The following is a 21,061-nucleotide window of genomic DNA, read 5'->3' as shown; positions in this document are numbered from 1 at the left end:
TTCCACACAAATAAAGACAAATCTAAAACAACTGAGAAATATTAATTGCTCATGGCTAAGCCAAGCCAATATAATAAAAATAATAATTCTACCTAAATTAATTTACTTATTCAGTACCGTATTAATCAAACTACCAAGGAACTATTTTATAGAGCTAGAAAAAAATGATAAAATTCATCTGGAAGAACAAAAAGGTCAATAATATCAAACGAATCCGTGAAAATAAAATGTGAAGGAATATGGCTAAACAGTGCCAGATTTCAAACCGTATTACAAAATGATAATCATCAAAACAATCTGGTACTGGCTAAGAAACAGAGTGGCTTATCAGTGGGAGAGATTATAGGTACACAATAAACAGTAGTAAATGACTATAGTAATCTAGATTTTTATAAACCCAAAGATCCGAGCTTTGAGGGCAAGAGCTCTATTTGACAAAAACTGTTGGAAAAAAACTGGAAAGCAGTTTGGCAGAAACTAAACATAGACCAACATCTCACACCGGATACCAAGATAAACTCAAAATGGGTATATAATTTAGACATAAAGGATGATAGCATAAGAAAATTAGGGGAGCCTGAAAACATTTGCCTCTCAGATTTATGGATAAGGAAAGAGTTTATAACCAAATAAGGGGAAAAGAGTATGATGGGAAGTAAAACGAATAATTTTGATTAATGAAATTAGAAAGGTTTTGTGCAAACAAAACCAATGTAGTCAAAATTAGAAGGAAATTAGGAAGCTAGGGGTAGTGGATTTTACAGCAAGTTTCTCTGATAAAGGCCTCATTCCTCAAATATTTAAAGAACTGCACCAAATTTATAAAAAATGAGAGCCATTCCCCAAGTGTCAAAGGATATGAGCAGACAGTTTTCAAAAGAATTCAAAGCTATCAGTAGTTACATAAAAATGCTCTAAATCACTAATAATTAGAGAAATGTACATTAAAACAACTCTGAGGTACCACCTCCCACCTATCAGTATGGTTAACAAGACAGAAAAGGAACATAACAAATACTGGAGGGGATATGGAAAACTAGGTACATTAATGCATTGTTGATGGAATTGTGAACTAGTCTGACCATTCTGGAGAAAAATTTAGAACTATGCCCAAAGGCTTATAAAAAACTATGTGTACTTTTTGACCCAGCAATACCACTACTAGGTCTGCATCTCAAAGAGATAAAAATATTTAAAAAATATTTATAGCAGCTCTCTTTGTTGTGGTAAAAAAATGTAAAATTGAGAGAATGACCATCAACTGGGGAATGGCTGAACAAGTTGTGGTATATGATTATGAACCCCAGAAATTCAGTATAGTGGTACTGGGGAAATTAAGTGAGCACCTTGCTAACTGCTATGACCCACAGATGGTTCTCTCCCTTCATCTCATCCCTTGTCCTCTCTGGCCTTTCCTTTCTCCTCAGATTCACAAAAGATGTGCCTCCTACATTTCAGCAGAATGTGATGGTGGCCAACTCAGAGACCATATTCTCCTGCCAACTTCTATATTCCCCATGGTTCTGGTGAGCATATTACTATTCTTTCATTAATTCATTCATTTAAAAATCATTCCTTAAACATGTACTATGTGCCAAAAATTGTGCTAAGTTTTGGTGATACAAAGACCAAAATGAAATAGTCCTAAGAGAGAACAAGACAGAGGTAAAAAAATTGTTTTGCCTCTTTTTGTATCCTCAGCACTTAGCCTGGCATATAGTAGGCACTTAATAAATGTTTATTATTGACAAACTAGAATCAATAGGATTTAATAGAACATGTTTGTCAACAGCAGGCAAGTAAAGAAGAGACAGGGAAAGAATGAAAATTAGAGCAACAGATATGATGATAGTGATTCCATCAGCTGGAGAGCACAGGAAGGCATAAAACTGAGGATGCATGTAGAGTTTGACCTTGGCAGGAAGAAGAGCCACCTCTTATTCAGAGACTTACTAAAAGGACAGGGAGTAGAAGATGATATTAAGGGTTGTGAGATGAGGAGAAGGGAAGAAGAGGGAGCTTATGACAGGTGACATCTATTTTCTGAGTAAAGTATGAAGTGAGATCCTCAGCTGAGAGGGTTGTGGAAGAGATGGCATATAAGGCTTACAGAAGGAAGAGAAGAGAAGATTTGTAAGATATGCTAGAGGATCAATTAGGGAGATGTAAAAGGAGTAAAATGCCTTGCTGCATTGAAGACCCAATTAAGGTTAGATAACATAAATTTGGAGGGGTCTTAATCTTTATAGTTGCATGACTTCCTCTAGCCACATTCAATAGCACATGCAGAGGGACTTTGGAAATGGATAGTAGAAGGCTAGGCTCTGGGAAGGACAAGGGAGCAAGAATTGAAGAGCTGAGGTTAGTGTATAGTTGAACTCATCAACCACAGGGTCAAGATTGGGAATGGAGAAAAGTGAAGTCAAATCATAGAGTTATCAAGATCTCAGAAGTAGAGCAATCATGCCTCTATGAATAACAGAAGATGAGAGGAGTGTGAGGGAAGATCTAAAATGAAGGAAAGTTTGTTAATAATTGAACAAGTATTTCAGAAAGCATAATGGAAGAGGCAGGCAGAGCTGGAGTTTGGGATTACAGGTGTAGGGTTGAGAACAGGTAGTAGATGTTGGGGTGGTTTAGTAGAGGCAGTCAGGGATTCCTAGAATAAGGAGAGTAAGTGGGAAGATGGATAGAATTTGCTAACTACAGGGGAGGAATCAGGGCAGAGCAGCAGTAGATGGAGCAGCTCTGATGTTAATAGTGAGTAGAATATGTTCTCCTCACCTCCATCTCAGTAATCACTTGTTCCACCTTGGTGGTCATACAGGTTCTTCCTCTGCTCATTGGTTATCTAGGGGGGCTGACTCTACCTACATGCATGCACTGCACCTAGTAAGTGCTAAATTAATGTCAGAAAGATAGCACGTAGAGTGGAAAGAGAACTATACTTGTAGTTAAGAGATCTAGGTTAAAGTTGCAGGCCTGAAATGGGTTAGCTATGTTACTATGGGCAAGTCAGCAATATCTTTGTCTCAGGGTTATAATGAAAAGACTCTGGATATTATAACATACTAACAAAAGCAGGAAAGAAGAAGGGAACAACATTTACTAAGCACCTATTATGTGCCGAGCATTATGCTAAATGTTTACAATATTGTCTCATGTAATCCCTCTAACAACTCTGGGAGACAGGTGTTATTATCCCCATTATACAACTGAGAAAACTGGGAGATTCAGAGATTAAATAGCATGTCCACCTAGTAGGCTGGGTTTATTAGCTTATAGAGTAAGTGTATGAGACTGGATTTGAACTCAGGTCTCCCTGACTCCTCCAATAGGGTTAGCTAATGCTCTATCCACTGTACCAACTAGCTATTTCATATCTGCCATGCTGTCAGCTATCATAGCTGTCCCAAAGATACTTTCAAGGAGACTACTGAAGATGAGCTTATATCCCAATGATTTTATTCTGTAACAAAGAACAGTCATTTAATCTACTTCAGAGATAATTTGTTGCACAACAAGCATAAAAGAACAATAGAAATGCAAATTAATGAAGGGATAGCATCATCGTTGTGGATAGAGCATTGGATATTGCATCAGGAAGACCTGGCTTCAAATGCAGCCTTGAACATTTACTGGCTTTGTAATCTGAGGAAAATTCTCTGATCTAACTTTTCTAATTCTCAGTTTCCTCATCTATAAAATGGAGATGACAATAATGCTTACTTTATGATATTGTTGTAAGAATCAAATTACATGATGTGCACTGCAAACCTTACAGCACCACACAAATGCTAGTTATTAATATTAAAGCAATACATAAATCGGCAGCAAGGTGGCACTGCAGTGGATAGAGCACTGGGCTTGGAATCAGGAAGACTCTTCTTCATGAGTTTGAACCTGGCCTCAGACACTTATTAACTGTGTGACCCTGGGCAAGTCAATTAACCTTGTTGGCCCCAGTTTCCTCCTGGAGCTGGAGAAGGAAATGGCAAACCACTCCAGTATCCCTGCCAAGAAAACCCCAAATGGAGTCATGAAGAATTGGGCACCACTCAAAAATGACTGAACAATTACATAAATGCAAGTCGTTGTTATTATTGTTTTCATACTTCAGATGCAAATGGTCTTAAGAATAGGCATTCTCCTGCTATTGATTTTTTTATATTTAATGTTTAGTGGAATGTTGCACAGGCAGCTAAAACCATTGGCTAGAAATGTTGAACAGAATCTTGTCCTCTGCAAGTTCGCTGAAAGGCATCCTCAGAATCACTCCAGTAGAAGGCAAGGTGACAGGGATGAGAGACACTTCTAATTTTTCCTACATGGCTTTGATTTCTCCCACTAGGTTATATTTTGGGAGTTTTTCATCCCATGTGATTTGGAGGTTATGAGTATTTGGTATGACAACATAATTTAAGAACATTGTTCTTAGCTTTTTAAGGATCAGTGTTAGGTCTCATCAATTATATACACCTCTGTCCTCGATGGTGCTCTGAGTGCAATAGGGTTTATGTGTTCAATTCATAAAGATACTAGTGCTCATATCTGCAGTATAAATCTAACTGTTAATTCACAAGGGATGAATAATAGGTTTCTGCTATATAGTTTTGCACATTTGATCATGACTTCTTAGGTATTCCATAAGTACTAAATTTTTCAACCTGTCATATGTTGCAGAGTTTCTACTATATTACTAGTAGTAGTAATAGTAATGGTAGAAAGAAATAATGAATGAGTTAAAAAATTAATCAAATGAAAGGAAATGCGTTTATTAAATGTTTGTATATTTCTAGGTATTGTGCTAAGTACCAAGGATACAAATACAAAAGAGTAATAGTCCCTGTTCTCAAGGAACTTACGTTCTTTTTTTATTTTTATTTTTTTTAGGTCACGGTGAGTTTATTGTCCATACAGCATACCTAATTTCATCCAAAACCATTTCTCAAATCCAACTTCAAAGTAGTCGGAAGAACAGGTTATTAATTTTTTAAAAACACTGAACAAATCAGCCTTCTTAAGAGGCAATGAGCTACATGTAACAGTTTGATCCAATAAAGCAACCTCATATACTTTCTCCAGACTTTGTTCACATGGAGCATGTCTGTGACAGCACTCTCTAGCATCCCCCCACCTCTAAAACAACCATGCCTCTTAAAGAACCCACTGTGAGAAAAGAAAATTGAAATGATGTGGCATCACACTCATTAAAGCAAAAAAAAAAATAAAGTTCAAGACCAGAAACCCTGCAACTGAGTTAACTGAGGTACACCTATTTGCTTTATCAAGAGCAGGAGCTTGCCAGATTATTTAGGATGCTGTAAAAAGTATAGTCTTCAAAGACTTTCATTGAACCTCTTTCTCCCACCAAAGTAGGCTATATGGAAAGAGTAAGCTAGGTCACAAGGTGTAGCAAGATCAGGCATTTATTTATTTCACAATGGTTTCTTTAAATTTGAGACTAAAATTAATGGCATTCAAATGCATGGGAGTAGTTTTTGTTGAATTAAGGCTATCTGCCACTTTAGAGTCTATAATCATTCAATGCTACAAGGTAGGTGGAGTAATAAAGAGGAACTTATTATATTCTAAGGTGGAAGACAATACATTTGAGGGAATAGGAGCCATAGTAGAGCAATTTGACCTGGGAAGTCACAAATATGGTAGGTGGAGTCTAGGGCATTCAGTTAGTCAAATCATTTTTAGAAGCAATAGTAGCATTGGTTCAATTATTGCTTTGGAATGGGGAAAAGGAAAAATGGAGTGGGAGGGTAACACATGAACAAATGAAGTTAAAATGTCCAGGTGACTAGGATAGAGTATAGTCAGGGGTCTGAGGTGGTGCAGATATAGAAGATTCTTATCAATCAAAATAACCCAGCCCTGGGACAGGATTTCTATTAGCAGTAGTAGCAAGAAGGGGAAGATGGCTAGGACAGAGCATGATTGGGGGTCTGGTGTTCTCTAAGTATAGTAGGATCTCACCAATCAGGACAGCATGGGATTTCTACTCAAGGCCCAAGCTAGTAACAACAATCCTTTCTAAATTAGTTTGCTAGCAAAGGTTTTATTTGTATGTGATTCCATCTCTCAGGGATTTTTGTGGCACAGTGGATAAAGGGTTGGATTTAGAGTCAGGAAGATCTGAGTCCAGCTTCTATTTCAGGCACCTGGACAAGTCGATTTAACCTCTCAGATTTGCCTCGATTTCCTCATCTATAAAATGGAGCTAATAATAGGACCTATCTCAAAGAATTGTTGTGAATATCAATGAGATAATATATGTGAAGCACTACATAAATGTTAGCTATTGTTGTCTATCAATGGCTCTCCTTGCTGTCACCCACAGCCAAGAATTTCATGCTGAGCTGAGGGCAGGCAGTAGAAATTGCTTGAAAAATGCCCATACCCTCTCCCTCATAAGCCACTTTAGACCTTCTTTAGGTCATAGGATCCTTCTTGTTCCTCCACCCAATACAAGACACTCATTTTTGTGTCTGTTTTTCTTAAATATATTTATTAGCTGTTTATGTTCTGAGTCAAGGTTGAGTTTTTTTTTCTTCTCTCTTCCCAAAGGAGAGAAAAGTTTACAATAAAGATTGTGAGTTTGAACTTCAAGATCATTTAAAACATGCCCCACAAACAACCCAATCAAATGACAATGGATGAAAATGAATTACAGGTATAGTGACCTCCCTAAAATCTGCTGTTCCTCATTCATTCACCTTTTAATATCTCTTACTACCTGTGTGACCCTGGGCAAGTCACTTAACCCCAATTGCCAAAAAAAAAAAATCTGTAAAAAAAAGTTATCCAGAGATTCACATGGAAAAGCCAGGTGATAGAGTCCCTGTCTCTCTCCTGGACCCACGAGGTGGATAGTTGCATGGTGGTTAGGTTTCCCAAGCCCCTTGTATCTTCCCAAGAGTGGCTTTTTTGGGTCTTTCCATCAATAGCTCAGTAAGGATACTTAGGAGATGTCATGTTAGAAGCTCAACCCAGTGTATAAGTGGGGGAAGAGATACACATCAGCGATGTGACATGGCAGCCCAAAAAGCTATATTAAGAGAAGCCCAGTACGCAGAATGAGTGAGAACATAACCCTCTTACACTCTGCCCTCATTAGACACCTGGAATTTTGCCCAGAGGGGGGGTGGCTGCATTTGAAGGAAGTAGTGATGATTACCTTGAAAAAAAAGGAAGGCAGAAGGGAAAAATAATAAATGTCTTCAAATGTTGTGGGTTCAGTCATGCAGAAGAGAAATTAGGCCTTTTTTGCTGAGCCACAGAACATAAAATTAGGAGCAAGTGGGTCAGAGTTGCAGAGTTTGGCTTGAATTTAGGGAAAACTTCCTAAATATTACAGCTGTCCTAAAATTGAATGGGGAAAAAAAAAGACTGAAGAGAATAAAAGAATTACGGTATCTGAAACCATATTATAAAGCAATAATTATCTAAAACATTTGGTAATTATTTTTAAAAATAGGAAAAGAATAGGCCAAAGAAACAAAACCTAGAAGGAAGAGAGCACAATCGTGCAGGGCTTGATAAATCCAAGAGCACAAACTCTTGGGAGGAAATCTCCCTCTTTGATAAGAATTACTGGGAAAATGGGGTAAAAATGAGGCTTGGCCCAACAACTTACACCATATACTGCAACAAGCTTTGCTAAGTGCTGGGTATAGAGATAGAAAAGCCAGACAGTCCCTGCTCTCAAGGAGCTCACCCTCTAAATGGGGGAAAACAACACACAGAAGGAAAAGCTGTCATGGAAGGATCCAGAGCCAATCATGATCTGAATGATGAAATGGGACAGTACTGGGCCGTAAGAAATGGGCATGAATGTGAAGAATTCAGAGAAATGTAAAAATTGTATGAAATGATGGAAAATGAAATATGAACAATGTACAGAGTGAATACAACAAGTGGAAATAGTGATAAAAGGCAGCCATACTCAAAGGAATTCTAGTGGCAGATTTTGGCCACAGAGAACAGATGGTGAAATACACACCCTTCATTTTAGAGAAGTTGTGGACTATGGCTGTGGAGGGTGGCATGTGCTATCAGATGAGCTCATTCTGTCAGCTGGTTTTGCTTAACTGTTTCTCTTTGTTACAAGAAAGATAGAGGGACAGGAGGATGGACAGACAGACAGATAAGTAGTTGGATGGATGCATGCATGCATAAATACATACATGGATAAATCATAGCTATATATGTAGACAGCCACATAGACATAGACAAATATATAGAGAGAAGTGAGAGATAAAGGGAGGGAGTGAGAGAGAGAGAGAGAGAGAGAGAGAGAGAGAGAGAGTATTTATGAAATGTTTCCTATGTGCAGGCTCTTTGCTAAGGGCTATGATAGAAATACAATCAAGAAAAAGAGTCCCTGCCCTCAAGAAGCTTATATGGAAGAAGACAACACATAAAGGGGAACTTGAAGTGGAAGTGGCACATGGAGGTGGCACATGGACATGGCGTGGTGTCAAGGCCTAGGCCATGCCAAGATAAGACAACAACTCACCTATCAAAGCTGGGGGACAAAGGAGCAGAGCCCAAGCTTCTGGTTGGTGGAGGGGGAATGCAGAGATGATAGCCCAAGTTAAAAAGACACAGATGGCATGGAGTTAAGCCAGAAAGTAAGAGTATTAAGTGGGTGATGTGTCAGGAAATGATTGTGTTGTATAAAGAAAACACTTCAATAAGATTGAAAAATAGAGGGATTTGAAGAAAACTAAAAGTACATTAAATAGTCAGGCTATCTTATTACTCATAGTGGCAGATTTTTAAAACCATTTCTCACAGATAAAATAAAATCAAGCATTATCTATGTTAGAAGTTTATCTTTCAGAAAAACTTGAAAATGCATAGATAAAAATAGAATACAGATCTTTAAATTCTATGATTCTAGGAATGTCTGTGGGTGAATCAGTCTCTCTGTGTAAATATCTATATAGAAATATGATTAGTGAAGCTCTATAAAGCAAAATAAAATGGACTGTATTGGGAGATATGGACTTCACTTTAGATTTTCCAGGGGAGACTCAGTGACCGCATATCAGATGTAAGACTGATTTCTTTTTGTGTTTAGCTTGGACCAGATAATCCAAGTCTTTGTTCACAAGATTCTATGCTTTATTATTACAATTTTACTTTGATATATTTGTATGCAGATTTCTTCCTTTCCCCTAAACTCTTCGAGGACATTTACCGGATATTGTCATTGTTCTAAATGTTTTTATTTGTATCTCTAAGAAACAATTTCTTGTTTAGTGCTTGGGGGGGGTTGTCTTGACAATGTTAGAGTTGATCAATGTTTTGATTTGCTCTTTATCCTCTGGTATTTCTCCCATAATTTCCAATAGTATTTAAAGTTGTATTTCTGAAAAACTTTTATCTTTTCAATTTTTTACATCAAAGAGTTTTGTTAAATTTTTCCTTGATTTGCTCACCATCTCTCAGACGTGGCAGTAGAAGTGAGAACTGAGACAACATTGCAAAGAAAAACAGAACCAGGAACAGACGAATTCTGTTCTGTGGATTCGATGATGGGAAAAAAAGAAGGGAGAATAAAAGGAATATACTTCGTAGAAAAGAGGAAGAATTTCTCATAGCCGTGATCAAAAAGGAAAAGCATACATAAGAGGGCTAAATAGTGGAAACAGGCATCAGTTAAACATTATTCTCATGTAAAGCATTCGGAGAACTGAATATGCATAACACATGCAGTTTGGTATGGAAATTCATGAAACTCAACAGAGAAAGAAGTGGAGATTAGGGAGTGGAGCATAATGAGAGAAGATAATACCAGGAAGGGAATAGCTTCAAGCAAAACACATTTCCTAATCGTGAAAGGACATTAAAATGGGGAAGAAGAAAAAGAGGAGGAGGGAAGAAAAGGAAGGAAAAAGGGAGAAAAGAAAGAAAAAGAGAGCAACAAAAAGAGCAGACAGAGCAAGAGATAAGAAGGGGGAAGAGGAAGAGGAGGAAGAAGAAGAAGAAGAAGCTACAGCTGCTGCTGCTGCTGCTGCTACTACTACTACTACTACTACTACTGCTACTGCTACTGCTACTGCTACAACCTAAGATGACCAAACAATTGGAAAATGGCTCAACAAATTGTATTATATAAATGTAATGGAATGCTATTGCACCATAAGAAATGCTGAGATCATTTCAGAGAGTACTGGGTAGTCTGAACTGATACAGAGTGAATGAGCAGGAAGGACAATTCTGAAGGCAAAACAAAATCTGGAAGACTCAATGACCAACCATGTTTCCTGAGGACCAGTGATGCAGTGTGTTCTCTTGTAGAGAGAGGACGGACTAGAGATGCAAGAAGAGATTATATATTATGAGGGCATGGCCACTGTGCTTGATTATGCTTATTTGTTACAAGGGTTTTTTTCTCTCCTTTCTCTTGTAGGTTTTTGTTGGTTTGTTTGTGGCATAACATGGTAGAAGGAGAGCTTAGCAACAGCAGTGGCAAAAAAGACCATTAAACCTTGCTTTAAATGCACAAAGAGAACAGTGAAGGAAGTCCAGAAGAAGAAAAGGAAAACAGAATAGCTTTGAAAGTAACATGCAGAAGTTATTATATACATTTTTTTAAAAAGCAAGTGGAAATTTATCTTTTTGTGCTACTATGTATATGGAAATACTTTTTTGTTATATAAGCTCAGAATAAGAAATTAAATTAATTTTTTTAAAAAATTAATGAATAAAAAACTTTTCAAACTTTTCTTTCAATTTTACTTTGATGTTTGCTCTTCCATCTCCACATTCCTGTTTCCTATTTCTACCATTCTTTTTAATGAATGAAATAATAAGACAGAAGTGAGCATAGATGCCACATCATCTTCATTTTCTGTTCCGGACAAAGCCACTAATTGCATGTGATTCTATCTCTCATTTGTCATTTTTGTACATCAATGTTTCCTCCACACATAACCTACAGCCTGCAGAAGTAAGCTGAGGTGAGGCCAAGCATCGGAAGTAACCTGAAGAACCCTAGGAAAATCCAACTGAGACTTTTCTTGGTCTTCAGTGGACCAGTCTCTTCTGGGGAAAGTGCTTTACCAAACCCTAAGACATTGTCATTGTTGCTTCCTTCTGTTTCAGTTGTCTTGGCTAATGATGGTAATATTTATTGTGTCCCGTATTTATGGTCTTTTTTCTATTTGTCTTTCCTCAAAGGAAAGGAAGGAAGAAAGCTCGTCCACCACCATCCCTAGTTCAAACCCTGATGATGCCATAACCAATGCTGAACCCAGTTCTTCAACCAAGGATGTACATGAATTGGAGGTACAGTAGTTTTCTCTGAAATTTCCATTTTTAACTTATTAACCATTTTTCTTCTATTTTTAAAATAAATTTTATCTTTGTTTTACATCAGCTACATCTCTTTTATAAAATAAACTTGTTTTACATGAATTTAGAATCTGTCCCTCCTACTGTTCCCCCCTTCCAATTTGAATATTTCATTTTTGCATTTCTTCTCCAACTTATTTTATTGTCTGATATTTTCCCATCATTTCCAGTAATGTTTAAAATTATGTTTCTGGAAGACTTTTACCTTTCAATTTTTTCACATCATATGCTTTTGTCAGATTTTTTTCCCATTGATTTAATCACTTTTTCTATTCAGAGGTGGCAGTAGAAATGGGAGCAGAGATAGCATGTCCAAAATGTCCTTCTTGGGAAATATGGCTCCAAGGCCTTAAGAAGTGAGGATACAAACTCAAGTAAGAGATTCATGGAAAAGAGGAGAATCAAAGAAGAGATGGAAGCACTGTCCAAGGTGGAGAGGACAAGGACAAGACATGATAGAGAGGAGTCAGAAACTTTCAACACTGGTTTTGTTTCTGGTTTTCTGCCCCCAAATTTTTTTTCTATGAATGGTAAATGATTGAAGAAAAGTAGCTAACAGAGAATTGAAATCCAAGAAAAGTCAACTGATAATCAATGTGCTCTTGACTTTCAGTTGAGAGTTAAAGTCCACAGGTGTAAACGAACCACATCCCAGGATACAGAAAGAGCAAATGGATGGGATTGTTTGGTTACTGTTAGTTGTTTTTTCAAAGACTACAGAAGAGTAGATGGGCAAATGTCTGTCGATCACCTATCAATAAAGAATTGGTTAGTGAATCTTTACTGAAGGAAATGATGATCACACAGAGCTCACATAGTTTCATTACAAACAGTACCAGACAGATATTCCTAATTTCTTTCTTTCTTTAAAAAAAATTTCTTAATTACAGGTAAAAACAGTTTTTAATGTTCTTTTTTTAAATTTTTGATTTACAAATTCTCTCCCTCCTTCCCTCTCATTCTCCCTCATGGAGAAGGCAGACAATTTGGTAGAGGTTATACATGTGCAGTAATCCAAAACATATTTCCATATTAGTCATGTGAAAGAAAATAGACCAAAGGGAAACATGAGAAAAATAAAGTTTAAAAAAAACTATGCTTCCACCTAGATTCAGAATCCATCAGTTCTTTCTCTGGAGGTGAATAATATTTTTCATCATAAGTCATTCAGAATTGGCTTAGATTATGGTATTGCTGAGAATAGTTAAGTCATTCACAGTTGATCATTGTACAGTGTTGCTGGTACTGTGTACAATCTTCTCCTGGTTTTGCTCACTTCACTTTGCATCACTTTGTATAAGTCTTGCCACATTTTTCTAAAAGCATCATGTTAATCATTTCTTATAGCACAATAGTATTTCATCACATTCATGTACCACCGCTTGTTCAGCCATTCCCCAATTGATGGGCATCCCTTTGACCCACCAATATTACTATTAGGTCTGTATCAGACCTGTACAGACCTAGTAGTAATATTGGTAGATCAAAGGGTATGCAGTTTTATAGACCTTTGGGCATAGTTCTAAATTGCTGTCTAGAATGATTGGATCAGTTCAGAACTCCACCAACAGTGCTTTAGTATCTCAATTTTCCCACATCCTCTCCAACATTTGTCATTTTCCTTTTCTGTCATATTAACCAATCTGCTAATCACAAGGTGGTCAAGGTTGTTTTAATTTGCATTTCTCTATTCAACAGTGATTTAAAGCATTTTTATATAACTATAGATAGCTTTGATTTCCTCAACTAAAAACCTGCCTGTTCATATCCTTTGACCATTTATCAGTTGGAGAATGACTTGTATTCTTGTAAATCACTTCTCTTATCCTTCTCCTTCTTACTTTCCTGTTGATAGGATAGATTTCAATACAAAACTGAGTGTGTATGCTATTCCCTCTTTGAACCAGTTCTAATCAGAGTAAGGTTCAAGCATTGTCTGCCACTTCTATATTCCCCTCTTCTGTAAAAGCTCTTTTGTGCCTCTTTTATTTGAAACAATTTACCTCATTTTACCTCTCCCTTCCCCTTTCTCCCAGTGATTTCCTCTTTCTCACCCCTTAATTTTATTTTTTGGATATCATCCTATCATAGTCAACTCAACTCATGTCTTCTGTCTATGTACACTTCTTCTAATTGCCTTATTAGTGATTAAGTTCTTAAGATTTACAAATATCATCTTCCCATGTAGAAATGTAAACAGTTTAACCTTATTGAATCCCTTATGATTTCTCTTTTCTATTTACTTTTTATGCTTCTCTTGAATCTTGTATTTGAAAATCAGATTTTCTGTTCAGCTCTGGTCTTTTCATCAGGAATGCTTGAAAGTCCTCTATTTCATTAAATATACACCTTCCCCCTGAAGGATTATACTTATTTTTACTTGGTGGGTGATTCTTGGTTGCAATCCTAGCTCCTTTACATTCTGGAATATCCTCTCAAGTTTTTTACTCCTTTAATGTAGAAGCTGCTAAAGCTTGTGTTACCCTGGCTGTGGCTCCATGATATTTGAATTCTTTCTTTCTGGCTGCTTGCAGTATTTTCTCCTTGACCTGAGAATTCTGGAATTTAGCTGAAATATTCCTGGGAGTTTTCATTTGGAGATTTCTTTCAGGAGGTGATTGATGGATTCTTTCAAATATTATTTTACCCTCTGATTCTAGAATACCAGGGCATTTTTCCTTAATAACTTCTTGAAGCTGATGTCTAAACTCTTTATGATTATGACTTTCAAGTAGTCCAATAATTCTTAAATTATCTCTCTTTTGATCTATTTCCCAAATCAGGTGTTTTTCCAATGAGATATTTCACATTTTCTTCTATTTTTTCATTCTTTTGATTTTTGTTCTATTGTTTCTTGATGTCTCATGGAGTCACTAGCTTCCACTTGTCCAATTCTAATTTTTAAGGAATTATTTTCTTCAGTGAGCTTTTCTACCACTTTTTCCATTTGTCCAATTCTACTCTAGTATGCTAGTGGTCCTTCTCATCATAGGACTGCCACCCAGAACTGTGTGTGGGCAATGCAACAAAGTCTCACACCCGGTGCCAGCAAAGGGTCCCCTTTAATGTTCTTCTGACCAGTTGCCCAATCCCCTTAACATTAAGTGTAAGGAGAGTTCTGGAATCCTCCACTGCAATTCAATCTCTCCCAAGTTCTGCTGCTGATTTGCTGGGGCACAACGTGCACTGGACTGTACTCTACTCTCCCCTGAGTGAGATAGACCTTTTCTGTTTTCCTTCTTAGTTGTCTTGGACTAGACAATTGTTGCATCTCTTCCTTTTGTTGGTTCTGCCACTCCAGAATTCATTTTGAGGTGTTATTTTAGAGTTGTTTAGGAGGGGAATTTGAGAGAGCTCAGAAAAGTCTCTGCCTGTGCTCTATCTTGTTGGCTCTGCTGCTCTCGTTTTCTTTTTTTGGCATAATTATCAGACTACTAGATCAAAGGAAGTTTGTGGACAATTTAACTTGATTTTGATAATTTTAATCATTTGACAATGATAGTCTTGACAACAAAATGGAAGAGACATGAGATAGTCAATAGACAACTGTACTAATGGCCAAACCCAGACAACTCATAAATGGCTCTATGTCATCTGGCTACAGAGGTCCCCAGTGAGCCACAGATCTGTGTTGGGTCCTCTATTATGGAATATATTTATTGATGAGTTAAATAAAAGCATCGATGGCATGTTAATCAAATTTAAAGATGACACAAAGTTTAAAAAGGCAACTAACCTGTTGGATGCCAGAATGAAAAAAAAAGAGTAGATTCATAGACTAGAACATTTGGCTGATACTAGCTGTGTGACTCTGGGCAAGTTTCTTCACCCTGTTTGCCTCAGTTCCTCATCTGTAAAATGAGCCTGGGAAGGAAATGGCCAACCACTCCAGTGTCTTTGCCAAGAAAACCCTGAACAGAATCATGAAGAGTTGGACACGACTGACATGACTCAGCAATAGCAACCACTAAGATCAAATTTCATGAAGATAAATTCAAAGTCAAACTCGGGTGCAAAAAATCAACTTTTCAAAATAAGAGAAGCGTGTCTTGACAGAAATTAGTCTGAAGAAAATTTAGGTGTTTCATTGGATGCCAAGGTCCATACCTGACCTGATTGCAGAAGCAGGATTCTGGAGGTTGGAGGAGCACCTTACTGGGTTAACTTGATGTGGTTTGTGTTTAAGGGGACCATATTGTATATTAGTGATTGTTGCTTGCCTTTCTAACTGCCTCTGTCATCCTTGGATTATATCACTTCTGGAATGTTTTCCAACAATCCTAGGTAAATTAATTAGTCTATAGTTCAAATAATTTACTTTTCCCACTTTTGAAAATCAGAATATTTGCCTCTGTGCAATCCTTTGACTTGTCTCTTATATTTCAAAATTATTTAGAGATCACTAATAATGTCTCAATAATCATCTCCACAAATTCTTTCAATGCCATGAGATGTAGTGACTTGAACATGTTGAGGGCAGCTAAGGTCACTCTGCCCATTTCCTTATGTATCTTGGCTTTCAAACCTCAAGCATTTTTGTTCTATTCACACCAATTTAAACATTATTCTACTAGGAACTGAATAAGTCTGATGTTTTGCAGGGCAGGAAGAGTCATCCATTACAACCTACCCTAGAATAATAATAATAAAATTAATAGTTAATATTTATATATCCCTTCCAGGTTTAAAGTGTTTTACATGTATTGTCTCAATTGATCTATTCCTCTCAACAACCCTGTGTTGTAGGTGCTATTATAACCCCCATTTTACAAATGAAAAAAAACTTAAACAGAGAGAAGTTAATTGATTTCCTCAGGATACTCATGTTGTAAATATGTGAGGCAGGTCCTTCAACTCAGGTCTTCCTGACTTCAAGTCTAAAACTCTATACACAATACCACCTTGAGTGCCTACTTATTCCTTGTTCTTCCTCTTTACATGCATCTAAAATTAAGAGACAGAAGTCCATTTAGAATCTGAAATGATCTCCCATCTTCAAATTCTATATTTGCTAGGCAAAGAAAGAAAAAATCCTGCTCCTTCATTCTCAGCCTCAAAAACATTGCCAAATCTTTTTACCTTATCTTATATCTCAAGCTTTTTGAGCACTTGTATTCATCGGAGAAATTCCTGACTGGAAGCCACAAAAGTTAAATAGAGTAAAAAGAAATCAGTGAATCTACCAGATTAAAAAGAAATTTAAGAAAACAATCAAAGACTGAAAAAAAAGAAAAGAAAATATGATATCAGTTATGTTTTTAATTGACTTAGGCCAAACAGAGACCACTGACTTCTGAAAAACATGATTTCAAAAAGCCTGGAAACTCACTAAATTTAGGGGGGGAACATAAAATAAAAACAGCCATGATCTATTAGTACTAGGTGGCATTATGAATAGGGTGCTGAACCTGGAGTCAAGAAAACTTGAGTTGAATTCCAGCCTCTGGTGCTTACCAGCTGTGTGAACCAGAGCAAGTCACTTAACCTTTGGTTATCTCAATTTCCTACTCTGTAAAATGGATAGAATAATAACAACTTCCTCTCAGAGTTGTTGGGAAGATCAAATGAGATATTTGTAAAGTATCTTCCAAAACTTAAAGTACTATATAATTCTGGGAAGACTGAAAAAAATCCATCAAGCTCCTTCTGAAAGAATCCCCAAAAGAAAAAGTCCCAGTAATATCATGTACAAAATCCAGAGTTCTTACATTAAAGAAAAAAATACTGCAAGCAACCAGAAAGAAGTAATTCAAGTACACAGTAAGAAATATAGTAAGAAATCTTCAAAACATAGCAACTTCTACTATAAAAAGATATTTTGAAACACTATGTTCTGAAAGGTAAAACATAGGTGGCAAAATGGATAGAGTGTTGGGCCTGGAGTCAGAAAGACTCAAATCAGGCCTCAGACATTTACTAGCTGTGTGACCCTGGGCAAGTCACTTAATCCTGTTTCCCTCGGTTTCTTCATTTATAAAATGAACTGGAGAAGGCAATAGCAAATCACTACAGTATCTTTGCCAAGAAAACTGCAAATGGGATCATGAAGAATCAGACATGACTGAAACAACTTAACAACAAAAATAGACTTGCAACCAAAATTAACTTCCCTGAAAAGCTGAGCATATTTCAATGGGGAAATGGAACAGAGGACTTTCAAGTATTTCTGATGAAAATGCCAGACTTAAACAGGAACTTTGAAATGTAAACACAATAGTCAAGAGAAACCTAGAAAAGTAAGTTTCATTGAATAATTGGAATGGTCTATGAAGTGATGAAGTTGTGCTAACATTTTAATATGAGATGAAAAAATAAATCTCCAAATTATATGAGAAAAACAGATGATCTAGGAGTGGTTGGATTCTAGGGAGTGGAGAGAATGGAATAAAGAGAAGGAAAATTAAAAGGAATAAACAAGTAAAGAAAAGAGGAAAGGGATAGAACCAACTACATCTAATAATTGGAATGAATGAAAAGAAATGTATACAAACATGGAGGAAGAGATGGGAAGACCAGGAACCAGCTGAACCTCATTATCTGAGACAGACAAAAGAATGAAGATAGAAACAGAAATAATTTAGTACAGATATATCTTAAACCCAACAGGGAAAGAATGGGGAGAGGTGATGTTAAAAGAGAGGATAATACCAGAGAAGGAATAGTTGCAAGCAAAACAAATTTCCTGATTCTGAAAAAACTATTAAAATGGAATTAAAAAAAAAAAGATAGAGACAAAGAATTAGAATCTAATGGGAAGTCTGACATTTGGGGAATGGCTGAACAGATTGTGGTATATGAATATAAAGGAACATTATTGCACCATGAGAAAGGCTGTAAAGTATTATTTCAGAGAGTACTCAGTATTATGAAATGACAGAGTGAAGTGAACAGAAGCAAGAAGGGTAACTCTAAAGTAAAAACAAAATTTCAAAAACTTAATGACCAACTATGATTCCTGAGGACCTCTAATGAAGCATGCTACCCCTCTTGCAGAGAGACGATGAACTCAAGATGTATGAAAAGATGTGCATTTGTGTGAAATGATCCAACAATTTTGGAGAACAATTTGGAACTATGCCCAAAGGGCTGTAAAAATGTGCATACCTTTTGACCCAGAAATAGCATTTCTAGGGCTATATCCCAAAGAGATCAAACATATGGGAAAAGGACCCACACGTACAAAAATATTCATAGCAACTCTTTTTTTGTGGTGGCAAAGAATTGGAAATTGAGAGGATGCCCATCAATTGGAGAATGGCTGAGCAAGTTGTGGTATATGAATGTAATGGAATACTATTGTGCTGTAAGAAATGATGAACAGGCTGACTTCAGAAAAACCTGGAAAGACTTGTATGGTCTGATGATGGGTGAAGTGAGAACAACCAAGAGGACTTTGTACACAATAACGGCCACGTTATGCGATGACTAATATTGTTAAACTGAACCCTTCTCAGTAATACAAGGATCTAAGACATCTCCAGAGGCCTCGTGATGGAAAATGCTGTCCACATCCAAAGAAATAACTATGGAAGTTGAATCGCTATTTTTTTTCTCTTCTGTTGAGTTTTGTTCCCTCTTTCTGATGGTTCCTCCTATGGGTCTTAATTTTTACTTACAACTTCACTAATGTGAACATATGTTTAATAGGAATGTAAATGTATAGCCTATATCAGATTGTGCTCCATCTTGGGGAGGGTAGTGGGGAGGAAAGGGGAGAAAAATTTTAAACTCAAAAGCATATGGAAGTAATTGTTGATAAATCAAAATAAATTAATAAAATAAATTTTAAAAAAAAGAAAAGATGTACATTTGCAGGGCATGGTCCCTGTGTGGGTTCATTTTGCTTGACTCTGCTTATTTGTTACAAGAGGTTTTCTCTCCTTTCTCTTGTGGGGCTTTTTTTGGTGGGATAAGGTGTTAAACAGAGAGCTTAGCAATAGGAATGCCAAAAAAAAGATCATTAAACCATGTTTTAAATACATTGAAAACAGTGAAGGATGTTGAAAAGGAAGAACAGGCAAGCAGGACAGTTCTAAAAGTAACATGTAGAAGTTACATACTTTTTAAAAAAGCAAGTTGTATGAAGTGGAAATTCATGGTTTAATGTGCAGCCCTCTTTTTGATGCTACTATGTATAGAAATATTCTTTTTTCTTGCTTAAATTCAGAAAAATAAAATGAAATTATTTTTTCTGAAAATGAATGAAAATTTCTTCAATCTTTTCTGTCCTTCAATTTTGCTTTGATGTTTGCTCTTCCACCTCCACTACTGTATGTATGGAAATATTCTCTTTTTTGTTTTTTAAATTCAGAACAAAATTAAATTCTTGATTTCCTGTTCATGGACAAAGTCACTAAAACAAATGGTTTGTATCAGATCTTATATCTCCTTTTGCATTTTTTTCACATCACTGTTCCTCTATACATGACCTACATCCTTTATATGTAAGCTAAGATGAGGCCAAGCACGGGAAGTAAACTGAAGAGCCCCAGGAAAATCCAACAGAAACCTTTCTTGGTCTCCAGCAGACCAATCTCCTTTGGGGAAAGTGCTTTACCAAACCATAGGATATTGTCTTTGTTGCTTCCATTCTGTTTCAGTTTGATGGTAATATTTGTTGTTTTTGATATTTATGGTGTTTTTCTCTCTCTGTCTTTCCTCAAAGGAGAAGAAAGAAGAAGAAAGCATGTCCACTATCATCCCTAGTCCAAGCCCTGAAGATGCCATAACCAATGTTGAAGCCAGTTCTTCAACCAAGGATACAAATGAACTGGAGGTACAGTGGTATGCCCTGAAGCTTCCACTTTTAATGTATTACACACCTTCTCTTATTTTTATTTTAAAATAAATTGTATTGTTATCTTTTCCTTTTACATCAGCTACATCTCTTCTATAAAATACTTTTTTGTTTTTACATGAATTTAAAAGCTGTCCCTCCTACTGTTCTTTCTCCAAATTGAATATTTCATTTTTGCATTTCTCCAATTTATTTTATTGTCTGGCATTTTCTCATCATTTCCAATAATGTTTAAAGTTGTGTGTTTAGAAAGCTTTTACCTTTCAAAATTTTCACATCATATGCTTTCATCAAATTTTTTCCATCGATTTAATAACTAATTCTATTTAGAGGTGACAGTGGAAGTAGGAACAGAGATAACATTTCAAAGATGTCTTTGTTGGGAACTATGGATCCAGAGCCTTAGGTGCTTAGGGTACAAACTCAAGTGTGAGATTTGTAGGAAAGAGGAGAATCAAAGAAGGGATAGAACCACTGCCCAGAGTGGAGAGTATAAGGACAAGACATGACAAAGAGAAACCAGAAACTTTCAACACTAGTTTTGTTTCTGATTTCCTGCCAAAGAAAATTATCTGTGAATGGCAAATGATTGAATAAAAATGGCTAATAGAGAACTGAAATCCAATAAAAGTTTATTGATGATCAATGTGCCCTTGACTTTCAGCTGAGAGTTAAAGTCCACAGGTGTAAATGACCCACATCCCAGGATACAGAAAGAACAAGTAGATGGGATTGTTGGGCTACTATTAGTTGTCTTTTTAAAGATTGTGGAGATACATACCACAGAAAAGTATATGATAAATATCTATCGATCACCTACCAATAAAGAATTGGTTAGTGAACCTTTACCACAGGAAATGGTGATCACATGAAGCTCACTTAGTTTCA

The 21,061-nt window shown here is 36.5% G+C and overlaps 1 protein-coding gene across 1 annotated transcript in view; it reads left to right on the top strand.

Annotated features, from left to right (window-relative positions):
• DGKG (diacylglycerol kinase gamma) overlaps window positions 1-21,061 on the top strand; it is a 141,936-nt gene that overhangs the window by 84,298 nt on the left and 36,577 nt on the right. Inside the window, exons 12-14 of the mRNA XM_078155432.1 lie at window positions 1,428-1,526; window positions 11,203-11,310; window positions 20,042-20,152. Of these exons, the coding sequence (XP_078011558.1) occupies window positions 1,428-1,526; window positions 11,203-11,310; window positions 20,042-20,152 (318 nt within the window). The remainder of the gene's footprint in view (window positions 1-1,427; window positions 1,527-11,202; window positions 11,311-20,041; window positions 20,153-21,061) is intronic.

Source organism: Phascolarctos cinereus, unplaced genomic scaffold (genome assembly GCF_003287225.1).
Source record: "Phascolarctos cinereus isolate Bilbo 61053 unplaced genomic scaffold, phaCin_HiC Scaffold_5;HRSCAF=322, whole genome shotgun sequence".
Lineage (NCBI taxonomy): Eukaryota > Metazoa > Chordata > Mammalia > Diprotodontia > Phascolarctidae > Phascolarctos > Phascolarctos cinereus.
Note: the sequence above shows the minus strand (reverse complement) of the source record. Positions and strands in the feature narration are given on the sequence as shown.